General features: G+C 38.7%; 1 protein-coding gene across 12 annotated transcripts in view; it reads right to left on the reverse strand.

Annotated features, from left to right (window-relative positions):
* The window catches only part of FMN1 (formin 1), a 441,973-nt gene that overhangs the window by 37,565 nt on the left and 380,152 nt on the right, over positions 1-24,256 (reverse strand). For 10 of the 12 annotated variants that reach the window (XM_055278579.2, XM_063640268.1, XM_055278582.2 and 7 more), the window contains one exon: positions 3,564-3,615. In XM_055278579.2, the coding sequence (XP_055134554.2) occupies positions 3,564-3,615 (52 nt within the window). Of the gene's footprint in view, positions 1-3,563; positions 3,616-11,794; positions 12,435-24,256 lie in introns of those variants that run through there. The other 2 variants (XR_010121077.1, XM_063640269.1) reach the window with 2 other exon arrangements.

The raw sequence follows: 24,256 nt of genomic DNA on the forward strand, positions 1-24,256 counted from the left end.
GTTGGGCCTGGAATTCAGGTCCCCTGATTTTCTGTGAAATGCTCTGTCTGCTTTACCTTTCTGTTCCTCATGCTCAATAACACAGGCATTTAAGAGACAAAAATAGTCGTTCTCCCCCACCCTTCTCTACTTTAGACACAGGTGTCCTCTGTATCACACATAACATGCACTACCCCAGGGAGGGCATGTGATTATTTTTTCTTTCTTATGCTTACCTTCTATACAGATACATATTTATTTGAGCATTCATGGGGAAGGGAAAGTCTTTCATTTCTAGTATTTACAGGAACAACTTATCTTCTGATTTTCCAGCAAAATACAGTGAAGTCCAGTTATTGTGCTTCATGGAACACCTGACACCTCTGGCATTACCTGGAGTCTAGACTGTGAGATCAACATATTGCAAATCCTGGTGCAGTTTCAGAGAATGACAAGAGTGATTTGGTGGTTGTTGCACAGCCTAAGAAAAACACGTCATCCTCCTGTGGGCCTCGATTTTCCCAACTCTAAACTGAAGCTAACCATTGCCCTCCTTGCCTCTCTCCCTGGGGATTTGTGAAGTACTGCTTGCTTACTCTCCCTTAAAGGGGCGGAAACACTAAAAAAAAATACTAAATTTCAGCCTTTTTTTCCCTACGTGTTTTGGAAACTAAGAAAGCAAGTGAATATCTTCAGAAGAACCAAAGTAAACAGAGTCCCAGAGAATGGCCTGGCTTTGGCACTCAGCAGCTTTGACAAAGATAAAGTCACTTCAAGAATGTGCCTTATTTGGCCGGGCATGGTGGCTCACGCCTGTAATCCTAGCACTTTGGGAGGCCAAGGTGGTCGGATCACGAGGTCAGGAGATTGAGACCATCCTGGCTAACACGTTGAAACCCCGTCTCTACTAAAAAAAAAAAAAAAAAAAAAAATACAAAAAATTAGCCAGGCGTGGTGGTGGCCACCTGCAGGCCCAGCCACTCAGGAGGCTGAGGCAGGAGAATGGCGTGAACCTGGGAGGTGGAGCTTGCAGTGAGCCGAGATTGTGCCACTGCAATCCAGTCTGGGCGACAGAGCGAGACTCCGTCTCAAAAAACAAAAAAACAAAAAAAAATACCAGTGTGCCTTATTTGATTTCATTGTTATTCCACTGTTTAAGAAAAAGCTAAAAGCTAGAATATGAACCTGCAATGGTTTGATAAGGCCTAGATTGTTGTCTTTCCTAGACAGAACTCCTTTCATTTTAAATTCAGTTTTGATTCACAGAGGCTGACCACTGAAAATCTTTTGTAATTTAGACAAGAAAATTGCTGATATTTAACAACCAGGAGAATTTTCTCTAATATACAGGAAACAAAGGTCAATCATGCGATTTAAAATTTCTATTTGTTAGCAGATAGCTCTAAAATGGCTCTCAACTTTTAAAAGATTGATTTCTAATCCTATGTTTGGTTTTATATAACTTTTTTATTTCACTGCAAACTAGTCCCTGACCCCTTTTCTCTCTGCTATAATTCTCTGTCTGATTTGTATCTTTTTAATTCGGCCAAACGTTTTTAAAGTACAGACAATGATTACATCAAAGAGCCTGTAGCGAAGTGAACTGTTTTACTTTTACAGTCCTGAGACCCAGAGCGGAACACATCCACTTATTGTCTTACATGCATGCCTTCAGAAACTGCTTAGGAAAAGCAAATATTCCTTAGCCTCAGAGTAAATTGTTTCTCTTGAGAATAAAACATAAGAATTCACTAATCTCACACAAATATTGCAACACTGACCACGACCTCCTTAAAGAGTATAACCAAACAGCTGTGGTTTCTACATTAAAGATGGGATCTAACATATTTCATGTATGACATGAAAGCTAGACTACCTTCACCACAAAGCCACGGAAAACGCTGACAACCAGAATTTATGACTCCCCTCCGCTGAGCTAATGCACGGCAGCAGCTTCGGCCCCTCTATGGTGGGCCCCCTTTTCCTTCAGCAAGAACCCTGAAAAGGTATTAGAAATTTGACATCTGCTCCAGAAGCTGAATTTCTGTTTGGCCTGACACCAACGTGCCCTTGTTGATAATCTCTTCTCTATGTGCTGGATGTTTCTATAATGCAGACGTGCTAGTTTTATGCATTGGGAAGGGAAGCTTAATATAGGAATAAGGTCAATAGAGAGACACAAACTCCTAAAAACATAACCATGGAATTATCTCAGTTTTGAATGATTATTATGATAGGATGATAAGCACGATTTGAGAATATGTCTGCACTTAGCAAAGTGCAAGACTTGCCTTCACCTTGCTTTCACCAGCGTTTTAATCTTATTGGTAATTACAGTAGGAAGCAGGGCAAGATGTTGGCACCTGTGAAAGCAGGGCAGATGGCACTGTCTATGGGATTTCAGAAGTCTCAGAAATTGTGGCTAGACAGGAGGAAAATGGTTAATTTCTACAATCTGTTTATTTGCATCTAAATTCCTAACTGGGCAACTATTCCTCTCACACATTTGTAAAGCTCATTTGTCCTTATATGCTGTCTCCTACCCCTACCTGTCATCTAATTTACCAGTACTTTTAGAATTGGTACCAGCAAAATGTATCTCAAATTTCAGCCCTAAATATGAGAATACCTCTATCTATTGCCACTCACTCTTCTATGAGGGAGGGAGAGCCATGCTGACTAACCTGGTCAACAAAAATGAAGAAGCCCTAAGGGGTGAGAACTGCTGATGATTAGGTTCCACTGGGTGCAGTGAATGTTTCTCCTGTGGTGTCTATTGAGAGACAGAGACAGCAAGGAAGATGCCTGAAGTGGGTGACATGAGGCTGAACAGATCTCCTCTGAGGTGTTACCCAACTTCTGGGGGGAATTGTCCATATACTGTATGGGCATATGGACAGCCCCTTCTCCCCACCTGAACATATGGACAGCCCCTTCTCCCTACCCACCCCTTGTTTATAATATCCTCCTCTAGAAGCTGAGGAAAGACATAATAAGTCTCTTAGGTGTCTGCAATAATTAGTTTGATCTAGCTGTAATGCTAGGAAGGATCAAACTGTCCCTGACTTCCATGAAGCAGTTCAGGAGCAGAGCAATGCAGGACAGGCAAACAGGCAGAATAGTGTCATGACACGCATGTGAGGCAGGTGAGTCACTTCTGGATGATCCTTGCTTCCTGAGGAAAAATATTCCTAAGTCTTGCTACAGTGCTTTCACTCCGGCTTCCAAGTGAAGCTAACTGCTTATGGATGCATAGTATTAACACATAGGGCCGAAAGTAGGGCTAGTCAAACCTTATGCTACAGCAAAGAAGCCAGTCACACAAGGACAAACATTGGATAACCCCAACTGCATGAGGTAGCTAAAGTAGTCAAAGTCACAGAGACAGAAAGTAGAATGGTGGTTGACTGGGGACAAGGGAGTGGGGAATGGGGAATTTGTGTTTAAAGGGTACAAAGTTTCACTTGGGGAAGTGAAAATGTTTTGGAGATAGAACTGCATAGCAAAATGAATGCACTTCATAATAATAATACAAAAGAATGGCTAGTCAAAGAAAGAACTGGGGCCAAATCAGAGCTGCTTACCTTTTCTGTGCATTCTCCAAGTGACTTTCTTCCATCTTATGCTCTTTTTTGGCTGTAAAAGAGAAATCACGATTAAAAATTTTTTCTTCTGTCATCTCCTTTGCATGATCTTACAGCTTCAATTACACCCATTCATTACCACAGGAGGTCTGAATTCAGGGGTGGGTGCCTCTAGCACATGTCCTGGCAATAGCACTCAATTTGCTTTATCTGCTACCACTGCTTTTTTTTTTTTTTTAATTATACTAAGTTCTGGGGTACATGTGCACAACGTGCAGGTTTGTTACAGATGTATACATGTGCCATGTTGGTTTGCTGCACCCATCAACTCGTCATTTATATTATGTATTTCTAATACTATCCCTCCCCTAGTCCCCCACCCCCCAACAGGCCCCAGTTTGTGATGTTCCCCGCCCTGTGTCCATCTGTTCTCACTATTCAACTCCCACCTATGAGTGAGAACATGCAGTGTTTGGTTTTCTGTCCTTGTGATAGTTTGCTGAGAATGATGGTTTCTGGCTTCATCCCTGTCCCTGCAAAGGACATGAACTTATCCCTTTTTATGGCTGCATAGTATTCCATGGTGTATATGTGCCACATTTTCTTAATCCAGTCTATCATTGATGGACATTTGGCTTGGTTCCAAGTCTTTGCTATTGTGAATAGTGCCACAATAAACATACGTGTGCATGTGTCTTTATAGTAGCATGATTTATAATCCTTTGGGTATATATCCAGTAACGGGATTGCTGGGTCAAATGGTGTTTCTAGTTCTAGATCCTTGAGGAATCGCCACACTGTCTTCCACAATGGTTGAACTAATTTATACTCCCAACAGTGTAAAAGCGTTCCTATTTCTCCACACCTTTTCCAGCATCTGTTGTTTCCTGACTTTAATGATCGCCATTCTAACTGGCGTGAGATGGTATCTCATTGTCGTTTTGATTTGCATTTCTCTGATGACCAGTGATGGTGAGCATTTTTTCATGTGTCTATTGGCTGCATAAATGTTTTCTTTTGAGAAGTGTCTGTTCATATCCTTTCCCCACTTTTCGATGGGGTTGTTTTTTTCTTGTAAATTTGTTTAAGTTCTTTGTGGATTCTGGATATTAGCCCTTTGTCAGATGGGTAGATTGCAAAATTTTTCTCCCATTCTGTAGGTTGCCTGTTCACTCTGACGATAGTTTCTTCTGGCTGTGCAGAAGCTCTTTAGTTTAATTAGATCCCATTTGTCTATTTTGGCTTTTGTTGCCATTGCTTTTGGTGTTTTAGTCAGGAAGTCTTGATAACAGACATAGCTAATAGTGGCCAAATAATGTATTGTTTCCTCTGGGACACTTTTGAGAGTGATATTAATAATTACACCTGGGCAAAGACATAAATTAGGGCAATCCTGGGTAGATCAGGACATGTGGTCACTCTTGCACATCTCATCATGTTCCCCCTTACTCTAAACATAATAAACCCAGTAGCATTTGCAGCAGTTCTGCTCAGAGTCATGGGAATCTTGCGCATACTGCCTCCACACCCACAGGCCCTTTTGGCAGTCTAGGGAAGCCTAAGGACTCTTGTCAGAATAATGTTTTCATAAGGTTACCAAGAAAATCAATGATACTGAGATACAATTCTGAATCCACAGGTCAAGAACCTATGTTCTTTCTATAGGATTATCAAGAGGTGTCATTTTGGCGTGGTTCTTTTATATATCCTTCTCTACAATCAAAAGATATATTATTATGCATGAAAATATCACTCTCACACTTTAAAAATATCCAGAAAAATAGGAAAGTTGTAACATAAGCTACCTAAGCCTTCAGATTCCTTTAATTTAGGGCTACAATGATGTAAAATGAATGAAAAAAATGAATCTTGTATCTAGGATCTATGCTGTGATACTTCATGAAAGATAAGGGATTTTGAAACATCACCGTTCTATTAAACCTGGCCCTACCACTTACTATCTGTGTGACTCTGGGCAAGTTAGTTAAGACCAAATGCTTAGTTATTGCCTCATCTGTCCCATGAGAACAGCCATAGTGACCATTATCATACAGCTGCTGTAAAGATTTAGTGACATAATACATGCAAAGTGCTTAGCACATAATGTGTGCTCAATATAGGCCATGGCAGGTATTATTACTACATCACCATAATCTTCCTCATTGATTTTAAAATATAAATTTTATCAAGTGGCTCCCCTGCTCAAAACCTTCCAATGGCTTGTCTTGCCATCAGACTTGACGTAGTATCTACAGTCTTCACAATGCTCTAGAAGGCCCTGCACTTAAGTCTGCTCCCTGGCTGTTTGGTGGCATCACCTCCTCTTTCCCACACCCCTTCCTTTCCAGCTTCGCTGGCAGCTGCCTCTGGCTTGAGCACACTGAGCGTGCACATTGCAGGATCTTTGCACTCGCTGTTCCTCCTCTCTGGAACGCCCTGACCACAGTCTGCACGATGGGCTTCCTCACTGCATTGAGGTCTCAGCCGAAGTATCTCCTTCTCCAGCTTCTGTAAATAAAAGACCATCCCTTGCCACTCATCATCTTCCTACTACCCCCCTCCACACACACCCTCTACCCCTACCTTCCTTCCATAGCCTTCCCACAGCCTCTATCTACCTAACAGACTATTCCTTTCCTCATTTGTTTATCATGCAACAACTGAACGTAAGCTCCAGGAGGGCAGCAGCTTCATCTGGCTTGCTTTCTGCTGTAGCCTTAATTGGAGAAAAGTGGCTATATGTTAAAGCAATCATTTTGGCTTAAAAATGCATATATTGGATAAAGCTTGCTTAAAAAGAGATATACTGGCTTTCCTGAAAAAACTTTACATTTAGAATATGAACATAAGCTAAAGAAGATTGAGAGGCTAATGTTGTATACCATTATTTCTAAATGTAGTAAATTTCAACTAGTAAAAATTATTTTGTTTTATATTAAAATGATTTAGCTTTCGTAAGTGCATCATTTTAGGCAGACGGAAGCCATGGCCAGGGCCATCTTTGGCTGTGTGATGTCCCCCCATACTCTTGGCAGGAATTTCTGTGAATTAGTCTGGTACTTAGCCAATCAGATACTGAGAAATGACCTGTGTCTCTCCTAGGTTATCAAGTTCCCCAAAATGTGAAACAAACTAGTGATTTGTTCTTCTCCAGTGATTTTAAGTTACGTGCATAGCCAAACAGGAGGAAAAATTCCTCTGAGGCCTGAGTGATCTTCTTGGACCAGCTCTGCTCTCTCAGCAGATGGTTTCTAACTGGCTACTTCCAGGCTGTGTGTGCTAAGCAGAGTGTGGCTAAGCCATAACCATATATGAATTTAGTGACAAGAAATACACTATTCAAACTGAATTGAGCATCAGATAAGATTTTGCATTACCTCTGTGAATATGGTGATTTGTAAAAACAGAGTCCAAATGTAAAAAGAGGTATTATTAAGAGCCAATGCACACTGCAGAAACTCTGAGGGTTTAGGGAAAAGAGCCTTCAGGAAAATGAGAAGAAATTAGAGATCTAAATTTTTCCTAATTTTGCCCATGTACAGATAAAAAAGGCGTCTACCCTGTGGTGTGACTTGGAAGCTCTAACAGCCTAAAATATCTCTCCTACTTGAATGTGTAAAATTTTAAACCAGGCCATTACACATTTTAAGTCTTCAAGATGCTCCAAGCAAAACACAAATACATTACCTGGAAGAATGATGTTTAAAGATTGGAGTCACAAACTCAAATTCTAATACCATCAACAAATAAGGTAATTGTGGGCCAAGTATAAGAATCCCAGTGTTCCAACGTTCTAGTTCTAGTTTTTCAATACGGGAACTGATAGCCTTAAAGTGGGGGAGACAGTAGGGAATTGCAGGCAAGTGGGAAGGCTGTACCCCATTTAGGAGACGACAAGCACTTGACTTTGTTACCAGATCTAGTTTTTTAGAGAAGCTAGAAAGGGATTTTTAAATGAATGTTCCCAACTTAAAAAAAAATTCAACATAATATGACAAAGAGAACAGTCCTGCTGGCCACGTGTGGCTCTGCAACCTCTGATTTCAGCCTCTAGTAGCTGCTGATGTAATAACATAGGAGGGTTTATTCCTTCCTTCCATGTGCTAGACACTATCCCAGGTATTTGGGATCCACCAGTGAAGCAAGCAAAGGTCCCTGTAGAACTTTCGTTCCTGTTGGGGAAGACAAATAATTAAACACGAGAGAATAAGAATCAGTGTAAGTAATTTTTGATAAGTGGTAACAATAAAAACAAAAAACAAAACCAAAAAACCCATCCAGAGCATAGACAGAGGCCTATAGGAGACTCTCTCCGTGAGTTACTGAATTAGTTGTGCCTGGACAGCTAGAGCATGTCCCACTGGGACTTGGTACAAAAAGAGAAAGACAATATTGAAATTGCAGATGACAAGTCTTAGATGAAAACTGTTCTTTGACTAGGAGTGGCTCAAATCTACGTGTACAATTTACTTAGTCTTCTATTCTACAAAGCCACAAAAATAGCGGTATTTAGATGCTTCATTTTTCTTTTTTTTGAGACAAAGTCTCACTTTGTCACCCAGGCTCAAGTGCAGAGGCATGATCATAGCTCAATGCTGCCTCAAACTCCTAGGCTCAAGCAATCCTTCCACCTCAGCCTCCCGAGTAGCTGGGACTACAGGCGTGCATCACTGTGCCCGGCTTACTTTATTTTTTAGAGAGGTCTTGCTATTATATATATATCTACACATATGCTTATATATATATGCATATTATATAGCATGTATTATATAGCTATATATTGTTATATATAGCAGATATATATATTATATATAACAGATATTATATATTATATGTAGCATATATATTTTATATATATATATATAGATATATATATATGCTAGTCTCGAACTCCTTGGCTCAAGCAATCCTCCACCTTGGCCTCCCAAAGTGCTAGGATTACAGGTGCGAGCCACCATACCTGGCCCGCTTTGGAATTTAAATTGTGGCACTACTAGCGTGAGGTGAAGCGGGGGTATATGTATCTTAGGAGACAGATGGGCTTGGAGGGATCTGTATGGGGGAGGTCAGACTCAGTATGGGGGAGGGAGGGAAATAAAAGGCATCCCTCAACTTGTTCTTCTCTCCATTATTTATTGTCTTCTTACAAACTTTTTTTCTTATTTTCCTCCTCTCCCTTATTTATAAGACGCTCTCTTACTGTCTGCAATGAGTTAAATATAATTCTTCTCCAACTCGTAGGAATGAAATGCAGCTGCTTACAATAGTGATAGTCTCACAGTTTTCAAGACAACAAAAGCAATAAGGAAAATAAGTCAGAGAATTAAAAATGAGAAGTTTTGCTTAACATACATTCTGTCCCCTAAATGTCTTTATCAGGGTTACTTGCAAGCTGCGATGATGGTGAATCTTAGAAATGCTTGGAGAAAGTGGAGAGGTTAAGTTTGCTTGGTGACACACTTATAACATGGTATAATTTTTATGTCATTGGCAGACTATGCGGTTTTTTTTTTAATTTAAATTTTCTCCTTAAGTAACATTTTTCATAATTCAATGTCACAGAGAGAAAGTAACATGGCTTCCTCCGAAGGTATTTTTTTAAGAGACACATATGTGGATTTTATTTAATACAGTCTCAACTGAATAAAGACTGCTGGCTTTTGTGTAAATCTTTAATGCCTTGAAATTTTGTTTTCTGGTACATTTGATGGCCATTGTTTTATTAGTTATCATAAAATTGCTCCACAAGAACAATTCTGAAGTTCATAGTTCTGTAGCCTACCAAGTGAAGCAGAAATGGCTTTCTATTCCATGGCTATGGGCCCAAGGAATGTAAATCAGAACTCACAATACCTAAATGCCAAGCTTTAAGCCTAGCTGTGTCACCTGAGTGTCATGAGCCAATCACAGTGTCCTGTTTCAGTTTCCCACTCTGTCAAATGGAGATGATGATACCTACCTCCCACATAGTTGCAGTCAGTCTTTGCAGTAGGTCTTTGACAGTTCAACGTCATGCCATGGCTGCTGGGGGTTCAAGCTTCCAATGGGTTGGCTGTTTTGCCAAAGTTAAAGGAAGTGTAGCATAGAAGAAAGAGCTTGGGTTTCGCACCAGGTGGACCTGGGTTGAATTTCTGCTCTGATACTTATTAACTGGGTGATCTTCAGAAAATCACTTAACTCCACTGAGCCTTATCCATAAAATGGGAATAATAAGATCTACCTTGCAAAGTGCTTGTGACTATGAGATATACTGAACGTGTGAGATTAATCTAGTGACTGACATATGGTGGGCATTCCAGAACGGCAGCCATTTATTGTTGACTGGCTAGAAGCAAATGCTAGTAGTCACTATTCTAGCTTTCTGACTTTGGCATGGTTATCACAACATTTCACACAACATGCTTTCTTTAGAATGTTCATAACTACTTTCAATAGCTGAATTTTGGTTGTTATCATTTTATGCTCAAAACTTTAGTGTTTTTTTTCATTTCACTCACTGAGCTGTCCTTAGCATGGCCTGTAAAAGGCTTTTCTACAAAAGGGTGGTTCCCTATGTCTGACTTAAAGTCATTTTATTTGCTGTTTCAGCTCATTTTGTTTTATTTCATCCTCAGGAGAAAGAGAAAAACTTATTTATAATTTAACAAATAACTGGGAGTCATGGGGGTGGGTGTGAGGGGAGAGGAACTTAAGATTATTCTCACCTGTTTTTTCCCCTTAATGACCATTGAGTTCTGTAATCTTTGACCTGATTAACTGGATCACTTCCCCAATGCCAAATAAAAGATAATGATACAGGAGTCTTTTTTTGAGAGGTTAAGTTTTCTGAGAGCTAAGATTTCTTCCTTAACCTCTAGGCTCTATATGGCGACCTGTAACAGGTTCCCCTCATTGCACAGTAAATTCAATTCTCTTTGTTGCCACCAAAACTGCCATTTTAGAAGGCAAGGGGAACTATGCCCCTTTTCGGCTTAATGTTCCCACTGCTTCCCCCTCTGAAGACAAAGTGCATTTGCACTTCACAGTGAGCCCCTTACACCCGCCTCCTGCCATCCCCATACTATCATCCCCAGAGCTCCTGCTGCGTGGGACTCATGGCTGTTCTCTGGACTCAACTTGCTGCATGGTGTCTTTATTTTTGGGCACTTTGCTCCTTCTGTTTCTAATGGCTTCTCTTCCTTGCCCTTCTCCCTTCTCCTACCCTTCTGTTTGAATGTCTTCTCTTTCTTCGAAAACCAAGCTTGAAAATCTCCTCTGAGAGGCCCTCCATGCCTCTCCCCCATAATGTGGTGAGCTGTTCTTTCTGTGGAGATCCAAACACACTATCTCCCCACAATTCCTTATCACAGCACACAGAATGCTATGTCAAGATCACTGGCTTGCAGCTGGCTTTTCCCACTGGACTCTGCTCCTTCGGAGTTGCAACCAAAATCTGTTTCCAGAGTTTTTCTCTCAACTATTACCTAGTAGGCACTCATGTACTTATTTTTTTTTCTTTTGAGACAGGGTCTTGTTCTGTCACCCAGGCTGGAGTGCAGTGGTGCAATCTCAGCTCACTGCAACCTCCATCTCCCGGGTTCAAGTGATTCTCCGGCCTCAACCTCCCAAGTAGCTGGGATTATAGGCATGCACCATGGCTGGCTAATTTTTGTATCTTTAGTAGAGACGGGGTTTCACCACGTTGTCCAGACTGGTCTCAAACTCCTGACCTCAAGTTATCCATCTGCCTCAGCCTCCCAAAGTGCTGGGATTACAGGTGTGAGCCACCGTGCCCAGCCTTGTGTACTTATTTGACAGATGGAAAAGTATACAACAGAAGAACCCATGTCAGCGGAACACAGTCCCTACTCATTAAATGCCTTTATTTTGGCACAGAAATTTCTAATCTTCCATCTTTTGTTTGCAACAAAATGGTAAAGAGTAGAGTGGAACTGAAAAGCAAGAGAATACTATGCCCATCCTATGTCCTGCTTTTAGGTTGATACATTAACACAGGCACAAATAGCATTAACACTATGGGGAGGCACAAATAGCATTAACCCTCCAGTTTCGTCTGAATCAGATTGAGTCTTTAAAATACACTATTTTCTAGAGTTAACTTTGAAAAAGAAAGTTTTTATAAACAAAATGATATTTCCATAAAATATTCAGACTAAGAACATTCACCATTTAAATGTCCCCAAATATCTGAAGTTTTTATTCTCAAGAGGGTGGCATTCATACAATGAGAGTGGCTGAAGGAGAAGGCCACTCTTCAAAGAAAGTGGGGCTTTTACGTCAAACACAATTAAGTCCTACTTATGGATGCCCATCTGGGAGGCAGTAAATTGTGAAATAAGGAGAAGGGATAAGGGTTGGAATATCTTCCTAGTATTCTTTACACAGTCTATTACACTTTAATATACCATGGTTTATGGACCTGACATGGTTGGTATAAACCAACAGGACGCACAGTTAAGAAGTTGTTTTTATTACAGCTCTACAAATAGGGCAGCCGGGTGATGCTAACGAGGAAACAAAGGGACTGCGCTCTGCTTCACGTGGGATCCGTCTGATGTGAGTGTGGCAATCGTTTTCCATTTCTTAGAAAATCCCCGTTGTGCACTTTCCAGGAGAAACAAATGCTTTACACCAACAGAGGCACAGCACGCTGACAGTGGAAAGGGATGGCCTTTTAACATTTGAGAGAAGAAAACAACAGATACTTGGAACCAGTGAGTGATGCTGAGTTCTTACCCTTACATTTTTCCTTCTGGTATGCTTGCCCATGGAGGACGATATCCTCGCTGGTCTTCCTAAGTTGTTACTTTTCCTCGTTGTGGTGAAATTAGAAGAATGATCACTTCTGGTCTGTCAGAGCAAGTGTCTAAGCTGGATGGTAAAGTTGAAGAGCAGAGGGCCACTTGTGAGGTTTTCTGTATAAAGTGTTATGAGGTTGTGTAAAGACATGCTGCCAAGGTTCCTAGTGTAGGGTGTAGGATTTCCAGGTCACTTGCCTAAGGCTAAAGTGGACGAGGAAACTAGGCTTTTGGTGAAAGTACCAAGTAAAGGACATTGTGTCACTACACTCTGAAGAGGTCTTCAGAGTCATAAAATTAAAAAAAAAATCCAGTTAAAAGGAGTCTTCAAATAGACATCTAGTCTACCTCCCAGGCTGATGTGCTATCCTGGATCCTCTTATTTCCAGTCAGACTTTGCAGATCTTGTCTTTTTCATCATTTTATTTGCCTTTTTTTTTTTTTTTTGAGATGGAGTCTCGCTCTGTCACTCAGGCTGGAGTGCAGTGGTGTGATCTCGGCTCACTGCAACCTCTGCCTCCCGGGTTCAAGCCATTCTCCTGCCTCAGCCTTCTGAGTAGCTGGGATTACAGGCACATGCCACCATGCCTGGCTCATTTTTGTAGTTTCGCCATGTTGGCCAGGCTGGTCTTGAACTCCTGACCTCAAGTGATCCACCCACCTCAGCCACTCAAAGTGCTGGGATTACAGGCATGAGCCACCACACCCAGCCTTTTTCATCATTTTAATCTGCCATTTCTAGTTGCCCCTTAAGTGAATTGGAATATTTTATGGACACTAAACAAACAAACAAACCACGAAATGGTATCGCCTAACTTGGGCACCTGGGGCTGTACTCAACCAGGTTCCTTCATCTGAACTGCAGGACACAGAAAAGGATTTGAGCAGCTATTTTCTCAGTTTCCCCATATACACATCACTGGTAACATTCTAAATGTCTAGGACAATGCCAACTCATTACACACAATGGCGGAGATAGGGCAGTATGACTTAATTCCCTTACACATAGTTGAAAATGTGAGCCCTGAGGCAATCAAACTTACAAGTGACTTACAATATTAAGTCATTTACACTTTTATACAGGCTGAGTACTCCTTATCTGAAATGCCTGAGGCCAGAATTATTTCCAATTTCAATTTTTGTCCCCTACATTTTGGGATACTTGCATATACATAATGTAATATATTGGGGATAGGACCCAAGTCTAAAGAAGAAATTCATTTATGTTTCATATATACCTTATACATAGTGCTTGAAGGTAATTTTATTCTTCCCTCAAGGACACTGAAAAAACTGTCTGTTGTGCTCCTGCATTTTGGCCGAGACACGCCACATAAAGTCAAGTGACGGGTCTTGTCAAAACGCAGGTGCACAACAGACAGTTTATTCAGTGTCATGTCAGTGCTCAAAAAGTTTCAGATTTTGGAGCATTTTGCATTTTGAATTTTCAAATTAGAGATTCTCAGCCTGTATCTCTAAATCTAGTACGATGATATTCGTAAAATATCTTATTGGTATAACAACGTGAATTACAAAGTGCTGTTTAAAGGGTCAGACCTTCTACAATACTTCAGAAATATTTCAGGTGTCATGTATTCATTTATATTCTCTGGTGACTGTAATAATAATTTGTATAGGTGATAGGTACAATTTCAGAGATCACAATATACAGTTGGCCCTCTGTATCCATGGGTTATGGATTCCACCAATTGCAGATTGAAAACATTTGGGGAAAAAAAATGGATGGCTGTGTCCATGCTGAACATATACGCGCTTTTTTTTTCCTTGTCATTATTCCCTAAACAACACAGTCTAACAACTAGTTATAAAGCATTTACGTTTTATTAGGTATCATAAGTAATCTAGAGATGATTTAAAGAACGGGTGTAGGTTATAGCAATTACGACACCATTTTATATGAGAGACTTGAGCATCTGCAGAGTTTGGTATCCATAAGGGTCCTGGAACCAGTACTCCACGGATACTGAGGGATGACTATAATCTCAAACACTTAACCACATTATACATCTAGTCTGTGATCAATAGTAACTACTGCAAAAGTAAACATTTTATCAAGTCACAGTTCTAGGAGGTAATCGGACACAAGTATAATTGGGATCTAAATGAAGTATATTTACCCACACTTTTTCAGAAGTAAACTCACTTTTTTTTTCCAATATATTTTCACTAGACATGAGATGTTTCACCCCCAGGTAAGTCTTTCAACCATTTACAATATCGACAACACACTTGGCCTTCAGACTTTATGAAGGATTCTGCTCATTCTTCTTAAAGGCAATCATTTAATTCATGGCAAATATTCTACTACTTTTTTTCCTCTGCTTCTGTGTAGTCCAGTGAAGTCCCTCAATGCTGCACAACTATCTGTATACAGAAACATCTTGGCTTCGAGTGATACAGATGCAATTACTTGAGGAAGTTGATAAGACAGTATAACCTTAACCTTGCTATAACTTAGCCCAACTATTTAATCTCAATGTGGAGAAAATGGATACCCAAGTAGATGAAGCGACTTTTTGGATTACACTAACAGTCACAGAATCCAGGCCTTTTGACTAATAATTTAATAATTTTGGCCAATAATTTGTGACTAGTAATCTACATTTTCCAATGCTCCTTGCTGCTTCCCAAGGGGCAGCATTTTTCTCCAGGATTCCCAAACACCGAGGTGGTACTTTGAAGCTGCACTGTACTACACATCTTCCATAGGAATAGATACACCAGAGAGAAAGTTCCAAGATGGAATTTCAGCTTTCACTCTAAATTTCCTGACTCTTGATGCTTTAAAACAGACCATGGGGGTACAATTTTAGAATGATCTGGTGAGAGACTCATTAACATTAATAGGAGTCAGGTGGTGGCATTCTCAAACAGGGCCTGAAATTCTCCAAGTTATACCATCTTCTAGACCCATATATGCCTTTAACTTATCAGCATTAATAGAAATGACAGATGTCTTTTGTAAAATGCTTTTCCTTAGTTATTTTTCACAGATATTTCTAAACAAGGATATTTATAAAATATAATTTTCACTTAAGGGATAATTATACATAAATCTATTTCCTTCTAATTAAAAAATAATTATACATAAATCCTGTTTCCTTGTAATGTCTACCTTGTCTCCCAGCCATCGCATTTCCAATGGGAAGGGTCCGACCTTATACAATACTTTAGAAGTATTTCAGGTGTCATGTAGGGAAACTAAACTCTATACCCTCATCATTCAGACAGCAGACACCATTTAGAAATATTAGGAATTGCAAAGAAGCTAAATTTTTAAAATAAGGCTTCTTGCATTTTGTTTCATCAAGAACCTTAGTGAAATTTCAAAAGCAATGGGGTTTACAATCACAAGGCTCTGGATAACCATTTGGTGATAAATTGTAGGTATTCTACTTTGGAGGAAGCTCTTCTTTCCCAAACAACTCTGTCTTATCTTAACATTAGCACTAGTCTGACGGTGTATAATTTCTGAAAGGCATGGACTATGGCCTTTTTCTTTCAAACTTTGTATTCAAATGCTTAGCACTTGAGACTATAAACCTAGTGTTTATAAATCAGTAACTTGTTGCTTTAATAATTGGTGAGAATGTCCACAAAAGTGTGAATTTGTAGCAGGTTCATGAGCAAAGTGGTAACAGGCTGCATGTTTACTTTTTATTTTATTATTATTATTTTTGAGACGGAGTCTCGCTCTGTCGCCCAGGCTGGGGTGCAGTGGCGCAATCTCGGCTCACTGCAAGCTCCGCCTCCCGGGTTCACGCCATTCTCCTGCCTCAGCCTCTCGAGTAGCTGGGACTACAGGCACCCGCCACCATACCCGGCTAATTTTTTGTATTTTTAGTAGAGACGGGGTTTCCCCGTGTTAGCCAGGATGGTCTCGATCTCCTGACCTCGTGATCCACCCGCCTCGGCCTCCCAAAGTGCTGGGATTACAGGCGAGAGACATTGTGCCTGGCCTGCACGTTTATTTTTATTTCTTCTTTAAAGTAGTGTTCTTCAAAAGCAACTATCTCATTTTTTAATCTCATAGCATTTTAGTACTAGAAATTCAGCAAATCTAAAGAAAGCAAGCACCTCATGTTAATTTTTTTAATGGAAGAAAAAGTTCTCCAACTAGCTTCTTTGGGTTTCCCATAACTGCCTCTGATGATTATCTATGATATTTAGGGCCAATACTTCATTCTTCAGACTTTAACTTGACCATATGTACATTGGATAAAATGAAACCTTACACTTGAAAACTATGGAGCTATACAAAACTTAAGAAATTACCTCGTATAAACTCCTCATGCTATAGTTTAAAAATGAGCTAAGTTAAACAATAATAGGAGATTGAATAGATAGTGGATTTTCCAATAACGGAATCATGTATTGGACTGTGTCCCCTTCCCCTCACCAGCCATAGCTACTAAGACCCAAGGACAGTCAATCTAATGCTTATAAAGTAGTCTAATACAATGGCCTAGGACAGTCAGATTGGTGGTGGTGGTGGTGGTAATGATGGTGATGAACATTCACTGAGTACTCAGAGTATGCCAGGTGCTATGCTACTAAATTCTTAGGTTCTACACTATGCATAACAGTGGAGCCGAAGCTTCCAAGTGCTCCATTACTTTCTAATTATTGACACTGGGTAAGTTGTTTAATGTGGCTAAGACTCAGTTTTCTCATCTATAAATGAAAGTAATGATAGAACCTACATTTGAGAGCTGTAGTAATTAAAAGAGATGTTCGTAAGGTGCTCAGCCATAGCACCTGGCACGTTAGTTAAGTAAATATCAATTATGATAATGCTACCACTATCACTATAACTCTTTGTAATCCAATGACATTTGCTTGTACAGCCTTTCCTGGGTTCCTGTGAAACTTCTCTGGGGAATTTCAGCGCCCTGTTTTTCCTTAGTAATACATGTATCCCTACAGTAAGCTCCCAAGGATTAAAACATACTTCCTAGACCCACATACCACAAAACGTGCTTGCAAAAAATATCACGGGAAAATGCTATGACAAAATTATAAATAAAAAATATAAAGCAGTGGCATGATGTGCCTAAAGTTATGTCAAAATGTATATCACACGAATTATATATATAGTTACCAAAATATTGTATCTATAAAAAAGCCAGAAGGTAACATACCAAAATATTATGGTTGCTATTTCTGCCTCTCTGGTTAAGAGGATTTTTGTTTCTCATTTGTTTTTAGTTGCTTTTTAAAGAAAGGGGCTCATTTAATATAATCAGAAAAAGAAACAACAGTTGCTGTTTGGAGGCAGCTGCAGAGCACTTTGAAAGCGAGTGACCTGCCTAAGGTCATACAAACAGTTTTGAGCAAAAAAGAAAGAAGCTATCCCCTGACTCCTGACTAGTTTTCACTATGCCATACTGTGATTCTTTATAGGTTCCTGCTGAAAACCTATAAAACTGTCATATTATAGAAGAGTGGAACAATAGAGAAATAAGTCATAACAGAAAAACAACCATTGTCATGGATAAGTTAAATTTCAGTGGACAGTCACCCACATTAAAGTCCTTTATTCACACCTTATATTCACAGGCAACATGAAATTCTACAATCTCTATAAAGTAACCATTCTACGTATTTTTTACAAATTGTTCAGAAGGACATCCAATATTAAGAATAGTTTCAATCATATTATAAAGAGTAAAATTCAGATAAAAAGCTATTAGGCATGGTCAGAGATCTTAATGGCTTAAGACTGATTTTAACTAAAGAAAAACTAAGAGAAGAAAGAAGCCGTACTTATACATGATTTACAATATACGGCATCATACCTTGACAAAGGAAATTCTTATTCTTCTAGGTCTATTTACACTACACCTCTGACATCTGTGTAGCTTAACACATTTGTTAAATAGCTGAAGCTCTCCCTCTAGAAAAATAATTGTTCAGATGTTTAGTCATAAAAATTAATAGACTACCAGAACGTCCTGTAATTAATCATGAAATAGCCATTGCTATCCTTAAATCAATCTTCCTTTAAAACCCTAGCAAAGCCTAAATGTACTTAGGAAACTGAATTTACAGGGCCATAGAACCTGACAAAAGTCTAACTTCCCTCATATTAGCTATTGCTTACAACATCAAATTACTTTTTAACCCATTTTTATTTCATTTGGTCAAGGGTTTGTCACAGCTGGGGGTTTAAAACGGGTCCACTAGAAATGGTACCCAAGAATTACCATGATGGCTTCAAGAGCTCTGATGTTACCAAGTATCTAGGTATAATGAAGGTCATAATCTGCCTCTTGGGTGATATTTGCAGGAAGAGAAAATGCTGAGAGAACTGGGATTCCCAGAGAAGATGCTGTAGAAGATATTTTCCACATTAAAGAACATTTGATCTGTTCCACCAGTAGATGAACCATAAGCAGAAGCGATCATTATCAAAGCCAGTAAAAGGAAATAAAGAAATGAGGCTTGGTTTTTAAAGTGACCACACTGCTTCTAAGTCGAGGTGAAACTGCTGACAGTGAATTTAACAGAATTCCAGGTAGAATCCTCCAGAGTCACCTTTCAATCGTAACTGTCATCCTCAGAGAAAAAGCTTTTGTTGAAGAAAAATTTGTACAAACATTGAATAATCCCATTGATATGGTAACAATTTAACAATACATTCAATAAGAATGAATGTTACAGTGGGTCACTTTTTCCCTGCTTTTTAACAAACCTTTGTATTTTCCCCAGATTTTACAAGTAATAAATCCTCATTGTACAACATTTGAGAAAGATATGAGTAAGAAAACAAAAGCAGTGCCTAAGATTTTCTCTAAGCAATGGCCACTATTAATATGTTGATTCACTTCATAAATGTATATATTTATAACCACACTCACTTGTGCTTTAGTTATATAGTTGAAATTACATTGAATGTAATGCCCTTTCTTGCTTTTTCATTTTTATCCCTTGCTTTTCATTTAACATAAAGATATAGGTATAGGTCAACTTTTAAATGAATACTTTTATAATTAATTTATATTTAAATTTATAATTATTAAAAATAATTGTTGAAAAATTAGCCTTCATTTCAAAGTGAATATGGAACCTATTCAAACAAAACATGTTCTAGAAACTCATGAAAGCATTTCAAAATAATTTTTGACAGTTCTTCCTAAATGAGATCTTGTAGGAGAGAAGTGTTTATGAAGGATTATTAAAATATTACCAAATAGAATTAAGGCAGATTTTTATCTTTTGATTTAACTTGGAAATCATCCATTACTTCACCCTTTAGTCTTCCTATTTTCGTGCCTTAGAGAAATGTTTTACATGGCTACGAGTGCATTTTAAAATAGTGTCTAATACTGAAAAGTAAGTTGAGATTTCTTTATCCTGTGCTTAAACCTAATATATACTACTTATTCTGTATTTGAAAAATATAGTATAAAGAAAATATCCTTAATGCAAAAAATATTAAGGATCAGTATATTCTAGGAAGCAAATGTGAAGCCTCTGCGTATATGACAAGCCACACACACAGGCACGCATTCAGTAGGAAACAGATCTCCCTCAAAATCTGAGAGGGTAAAATGTTCAAATATTAGGCAAATTGGAGAAGTGCCACCATCTCCTGTAAGCAGGAGCCTGAAGCTAATTGTACAAGTGGCACGAAGCTGATTTCAGAAAGTAAAAAAAAAAAAAAAGAGCTCATGAAACCAGAGGCTTGAAATGTTTTACTGGAGAAAAACCATAGCATTACCTCTCCTGTGGGATGATAACAATGATTTATGAAGCTGAAGTCATTTCTTGTGATTGCACTTCAGGGAGATTGGTTTCACATGATCTGCGAAGGCAGGCAAAGCGAACTGAAGAAGAACCCCACATGTTCAACTGAGGCTTAGCTCTGCCTCTTCAAGGGGATTCCAGAGCTCTGAGGAGGGGGAGGAAAACCTACTGCTTTCTGATCCATGCAACCCCCTTCCCCCAACCAACAAGCTCATTAGGTGGACACACGGCTCTCTTATTTTCTCTCTCCTTTTAAAAAGTATTACTACTTCTGCTGTGTGGGAGTAGAAGCTTGTTGTAAATGCCCAGCAGGATAGTAGCAAAGCCAAGATTAATTCCCTATGGATTTATATGGGTCGTTCTCACCCACGATGACTTGTACCGTTTCAAAGGTGCTTATGCTGCTGTTTTTATGGCTGGTCACTAACTTTATTCTGGCATATGGTGGTTGGCGCCATGACATGGAGTGAACATTTTATACCTGAATTAAAGTGGATATTTGACAGTTTCTGTCAGAAAGTTCAGAGCAAAGAATTTGTGGGACAAGATTTATTGCATATTTTATATGGGACACATCTGTTTCTTTGCTAGCTTTGTTCCTTCCCTTAAACAAATTTAAAGACGTTTCCTAAAGAAATATAATGACTGATAAAAAAAATTCCAAAGCAGAAGAAAAATATGGTCAAAAGTTGGGCATTTAGGATCTAACTTTAAAAAAAAGAAAGAAAAAAAACCACTTCTCATTTTGACGAGGAAAAATGACTCATAGTCATGTATAAAAGCTCAGTGAAACAATGCTGTTATTATTGGCAATTATTTTATGGTTAGTTTAATGCCATTTATATAATGAAATTAAAAATGTAAATGCATTACCTACCATTTTTTGCATACTTGAAACAGGACTGGAGAGAATAATCTGCCTTTGATGTATTTTTAAGATTTCACCACCTCAAATGGTGGACTGAATAATAAGTCCAACTACATCAGTGTTAAACAAAATAATTACAGATATTTAAACATTTAAAACTGATATGCCTAAAGATAAACGCAGACGACTTCCAACCAAAATCCATCAATACAATGTGAAGGGTGTATATAAACTTCTCATCTAAAAACTCCCTCTATTGTAAAAAGTGAACTGTGTGAAGGGTGTATATAAACTTCTCAACTAAAAACTCCCTCTATTATAAAAAGTGAACTGAGTAACAGAGATTCATGATTACATAAAAAGCGGGCTCAACCTGAAACTTTGTGTTAACAGACCGGCTACTTTTTCTTTTCACTGCGAAGACAGAGGCTTTAATTCTATCATGAAACTGAAAATAAAACTTCCACTCTTAAATATTTTGAAAAATTAATCCTTAACTAATTTAGGTTATATGTATTCTCCTTATAAAAATATAAAACATTACAGATAAAGTCTCCCTGATGGCCCTCCGCATCACACCCTCTGTCTCCCCCAACACATATATACATAGTTATCTTCCACAACTCAAGTACTGTTATCATTTTGGGATGTATCCTTCCAGAACTTCTGAGTGTCCCTGTGCAAACATGCAAAGTTTCTCTAAGACAGACATAGAGAAGTAGATTTGTTAGTGTATCAGGTAGACAGTTTTAATTTATTTGAGACTGTCAAATAGTCCTCCACAATGATAGTATAATTTAATACTACTAAGGGCTGATAATTGTTGTTGTCAAACTTTTAAAATTTTGCAAATCACATAGATTTTGGTACAAACCCTTGGTTAAATATTTTGCAAATACATCTTCCCATGCTTTTGCTTGTCTATTAACTTTGTTTACAACGTTTATCATTTTTAAATTTAAATCTGAAACAGTCAAATTCATAAATACTCTTCATGTCTTTTGCTGCTTAAATCATTTGCAAAGAAGGTCTCGTCTACTCCCAAGGTAATAAAGAGGTCTTGTATTTTCTTTTAATACTGTTTATATTTTCAGTTTTGCTTTTGTCCTTTAGATTATTATTTGAAGTTGTGTGAGGCAGTTTTTTTTTTTTGTTATTGTTGGAGATGGATAAACACAGTTCAAATAACAGATTTTCTAAAATATAATTTTCTAAGAGATAATCACATTTTCTAAGAGATAATCAGAGTATCCAAATAATGGCAGATTGTCTTGTCCTCTCTCAGGTTTAAATGAGTCATTTCTTTTTCCTTTCAGCTGCCTGGGTAAAGTTGGCCCATTTGTGTTTATTTTGATTATGAATATATTTAGATTAATCCTCATATTTATTTTGTACTTTTCTTCACCAAGCTTGCTAGCTATTTACTTTTTCACCTTTTCCTAACTTTTGTTGGATTCACCAAACTGTCTTTGCTTCATTTTTCCTTTACTGGTTTGAACATGATAAATTCTAACTTTTTGACTAATAAATATTTAAATCTTTTTTTTTTTTTTTGAGATGGAGTCTTGCTCTGTCATCCAGGCTGGAGGGCAGTGGCATGATCTCAGCTCACTGCAACCTCTGCCTCCTAGGTTCAAGCAATTCTCTGCCCCAGCCTCCCAAGTAGCTGGGACTACAGGTGCCCTCCACCATGCCCAGCTAATTTTTGTATTTTTAGTAGAGACGGGGTTTCACCATCTTGGCCAGGCTGTTCTTGAACTCCTGACCTCGTGATCCACCTGCCTCAGCCTCCCAAAGTGCTGGGATTACAGGCATGAGCCACCACGCCTGGCTAATACTTAAATCTTAACACCCATTATAACTGTGATTTTAAGGTTATCTAAAGCTAATTATATCTCAATACCCCAACCTGGAACAATATAAGGGTGGCTTGCTTTTCTTTGCATTCTCCTCCTAAATTCTATGGTCACATCCAATGTCTCATCCCATTTTGATATCACCTGCAATTTTATTTCCACATTATCAAACACAAATGCTTTACATTTTATTAATAATGCTTTAACCATTATTTTATAAATGTCTTTGCTCATTATACCTTTTGCTACTCCACTTCTTCCTAGATTCATTTTCAACTTGAAGAAGTACAACTTCAAGAGAACATCTATGAGACACCTGTAATCCCAGCACTTTGGGAGGCCAAGGCAGGTGAATCACCTGAGATCAGGAGTTTGAGACCAGCGTGGCCAACATGGTGAAACCCCGCCTCTACTAAAAACACAAAAATTAGCCAGGTGTGGTGGCACACACCTGTAATTGCAGCACTCAGGAAGCTGAGGCAGGATAATTACTTGAACCCAGGAGGTGGAGGTTGCAGTGAGCCAAGATTGCACCACTGCACTCCAGGCCTGGGTGGCAGAGTGACAGTCTGTCTCAAATAAAAAAAAAAAAAAAAAAAAAAAAGATGATCTATGACTAGTAATCTTTCTAGGCTCTGTGTTTCTCAAAAGAATTTACCTTTCTCATTTACTTTAATAACAGTTTGGTTAAATTTAGAATTCTAGGTTCTGATTTCTTTCCCCTCAGAACTTTACACTTATTACTCCATTTTTTTTTCCTGTATCCAGTGTTGCTGCTCAGAAGTTTCTTGTCTCTCAGCATTTTTCTAAATCCTTGATTTCTCAAGGTTCATTATAAAGAATTAAGGGTGCACATATGTGTGCATTTATTTTTCATTGCCTTTGTTGGCTCTTTCAATAAGAGATGCAATGTCTTTTCATTTCTGGGAAGTAATCTTGCATTATTTGAGTATTTCTTACTCTCTTTTAAAAATATTTCATCAACTCAAATTTTAATTTCTATAGTCTCTACTGGATTCTTTTTTATGAAGGTGTCTGTATCTTATAGTTCTCTGAGATTATAAAACACACATGTTCTGAATATCTGTTCTGCCTACAAGCATGTTTTTTCAGGTGTAAGTTCTCCTGTTTGTTGAGTTTCTTGGCTTTCCTCAGTTGTTGATTCTGGTCAGGGAACCAATCTTGCTAGTTGAGTCTCACCATTGGGTACAAAAGCAGGACAATATGCTGCAGCTACTCTATCTTGGGGAGAATAGAGGAGGGCAGAATGTTCCATGGGGCAGGGTACTCACTCATATCCTGAGACACCACTAACTACCCAAGGCACTGCCCTTTCTCTCCTACCCATGAGCCCATTCATGGTCTGTCTCAAAGACAGAGAGTTTCTACTGTTTTTGTTTG

Source organism: Symphalangus syndactylus, chromosome 5 (genome assembly GCF_028878055.3).
Source record: "Symphalangus syndactylus isolate Jambi chromosome 5, NHGRI_mSymSyn1-v2.1_pri, whole genome shotgun sequence".
Taxonomy (NCBI): Eukaryota; Metazoa; Chordata; class Mammalia; order Primates; family Hylobatidae; genus Symphalangus; species Symphalangus syndactylus.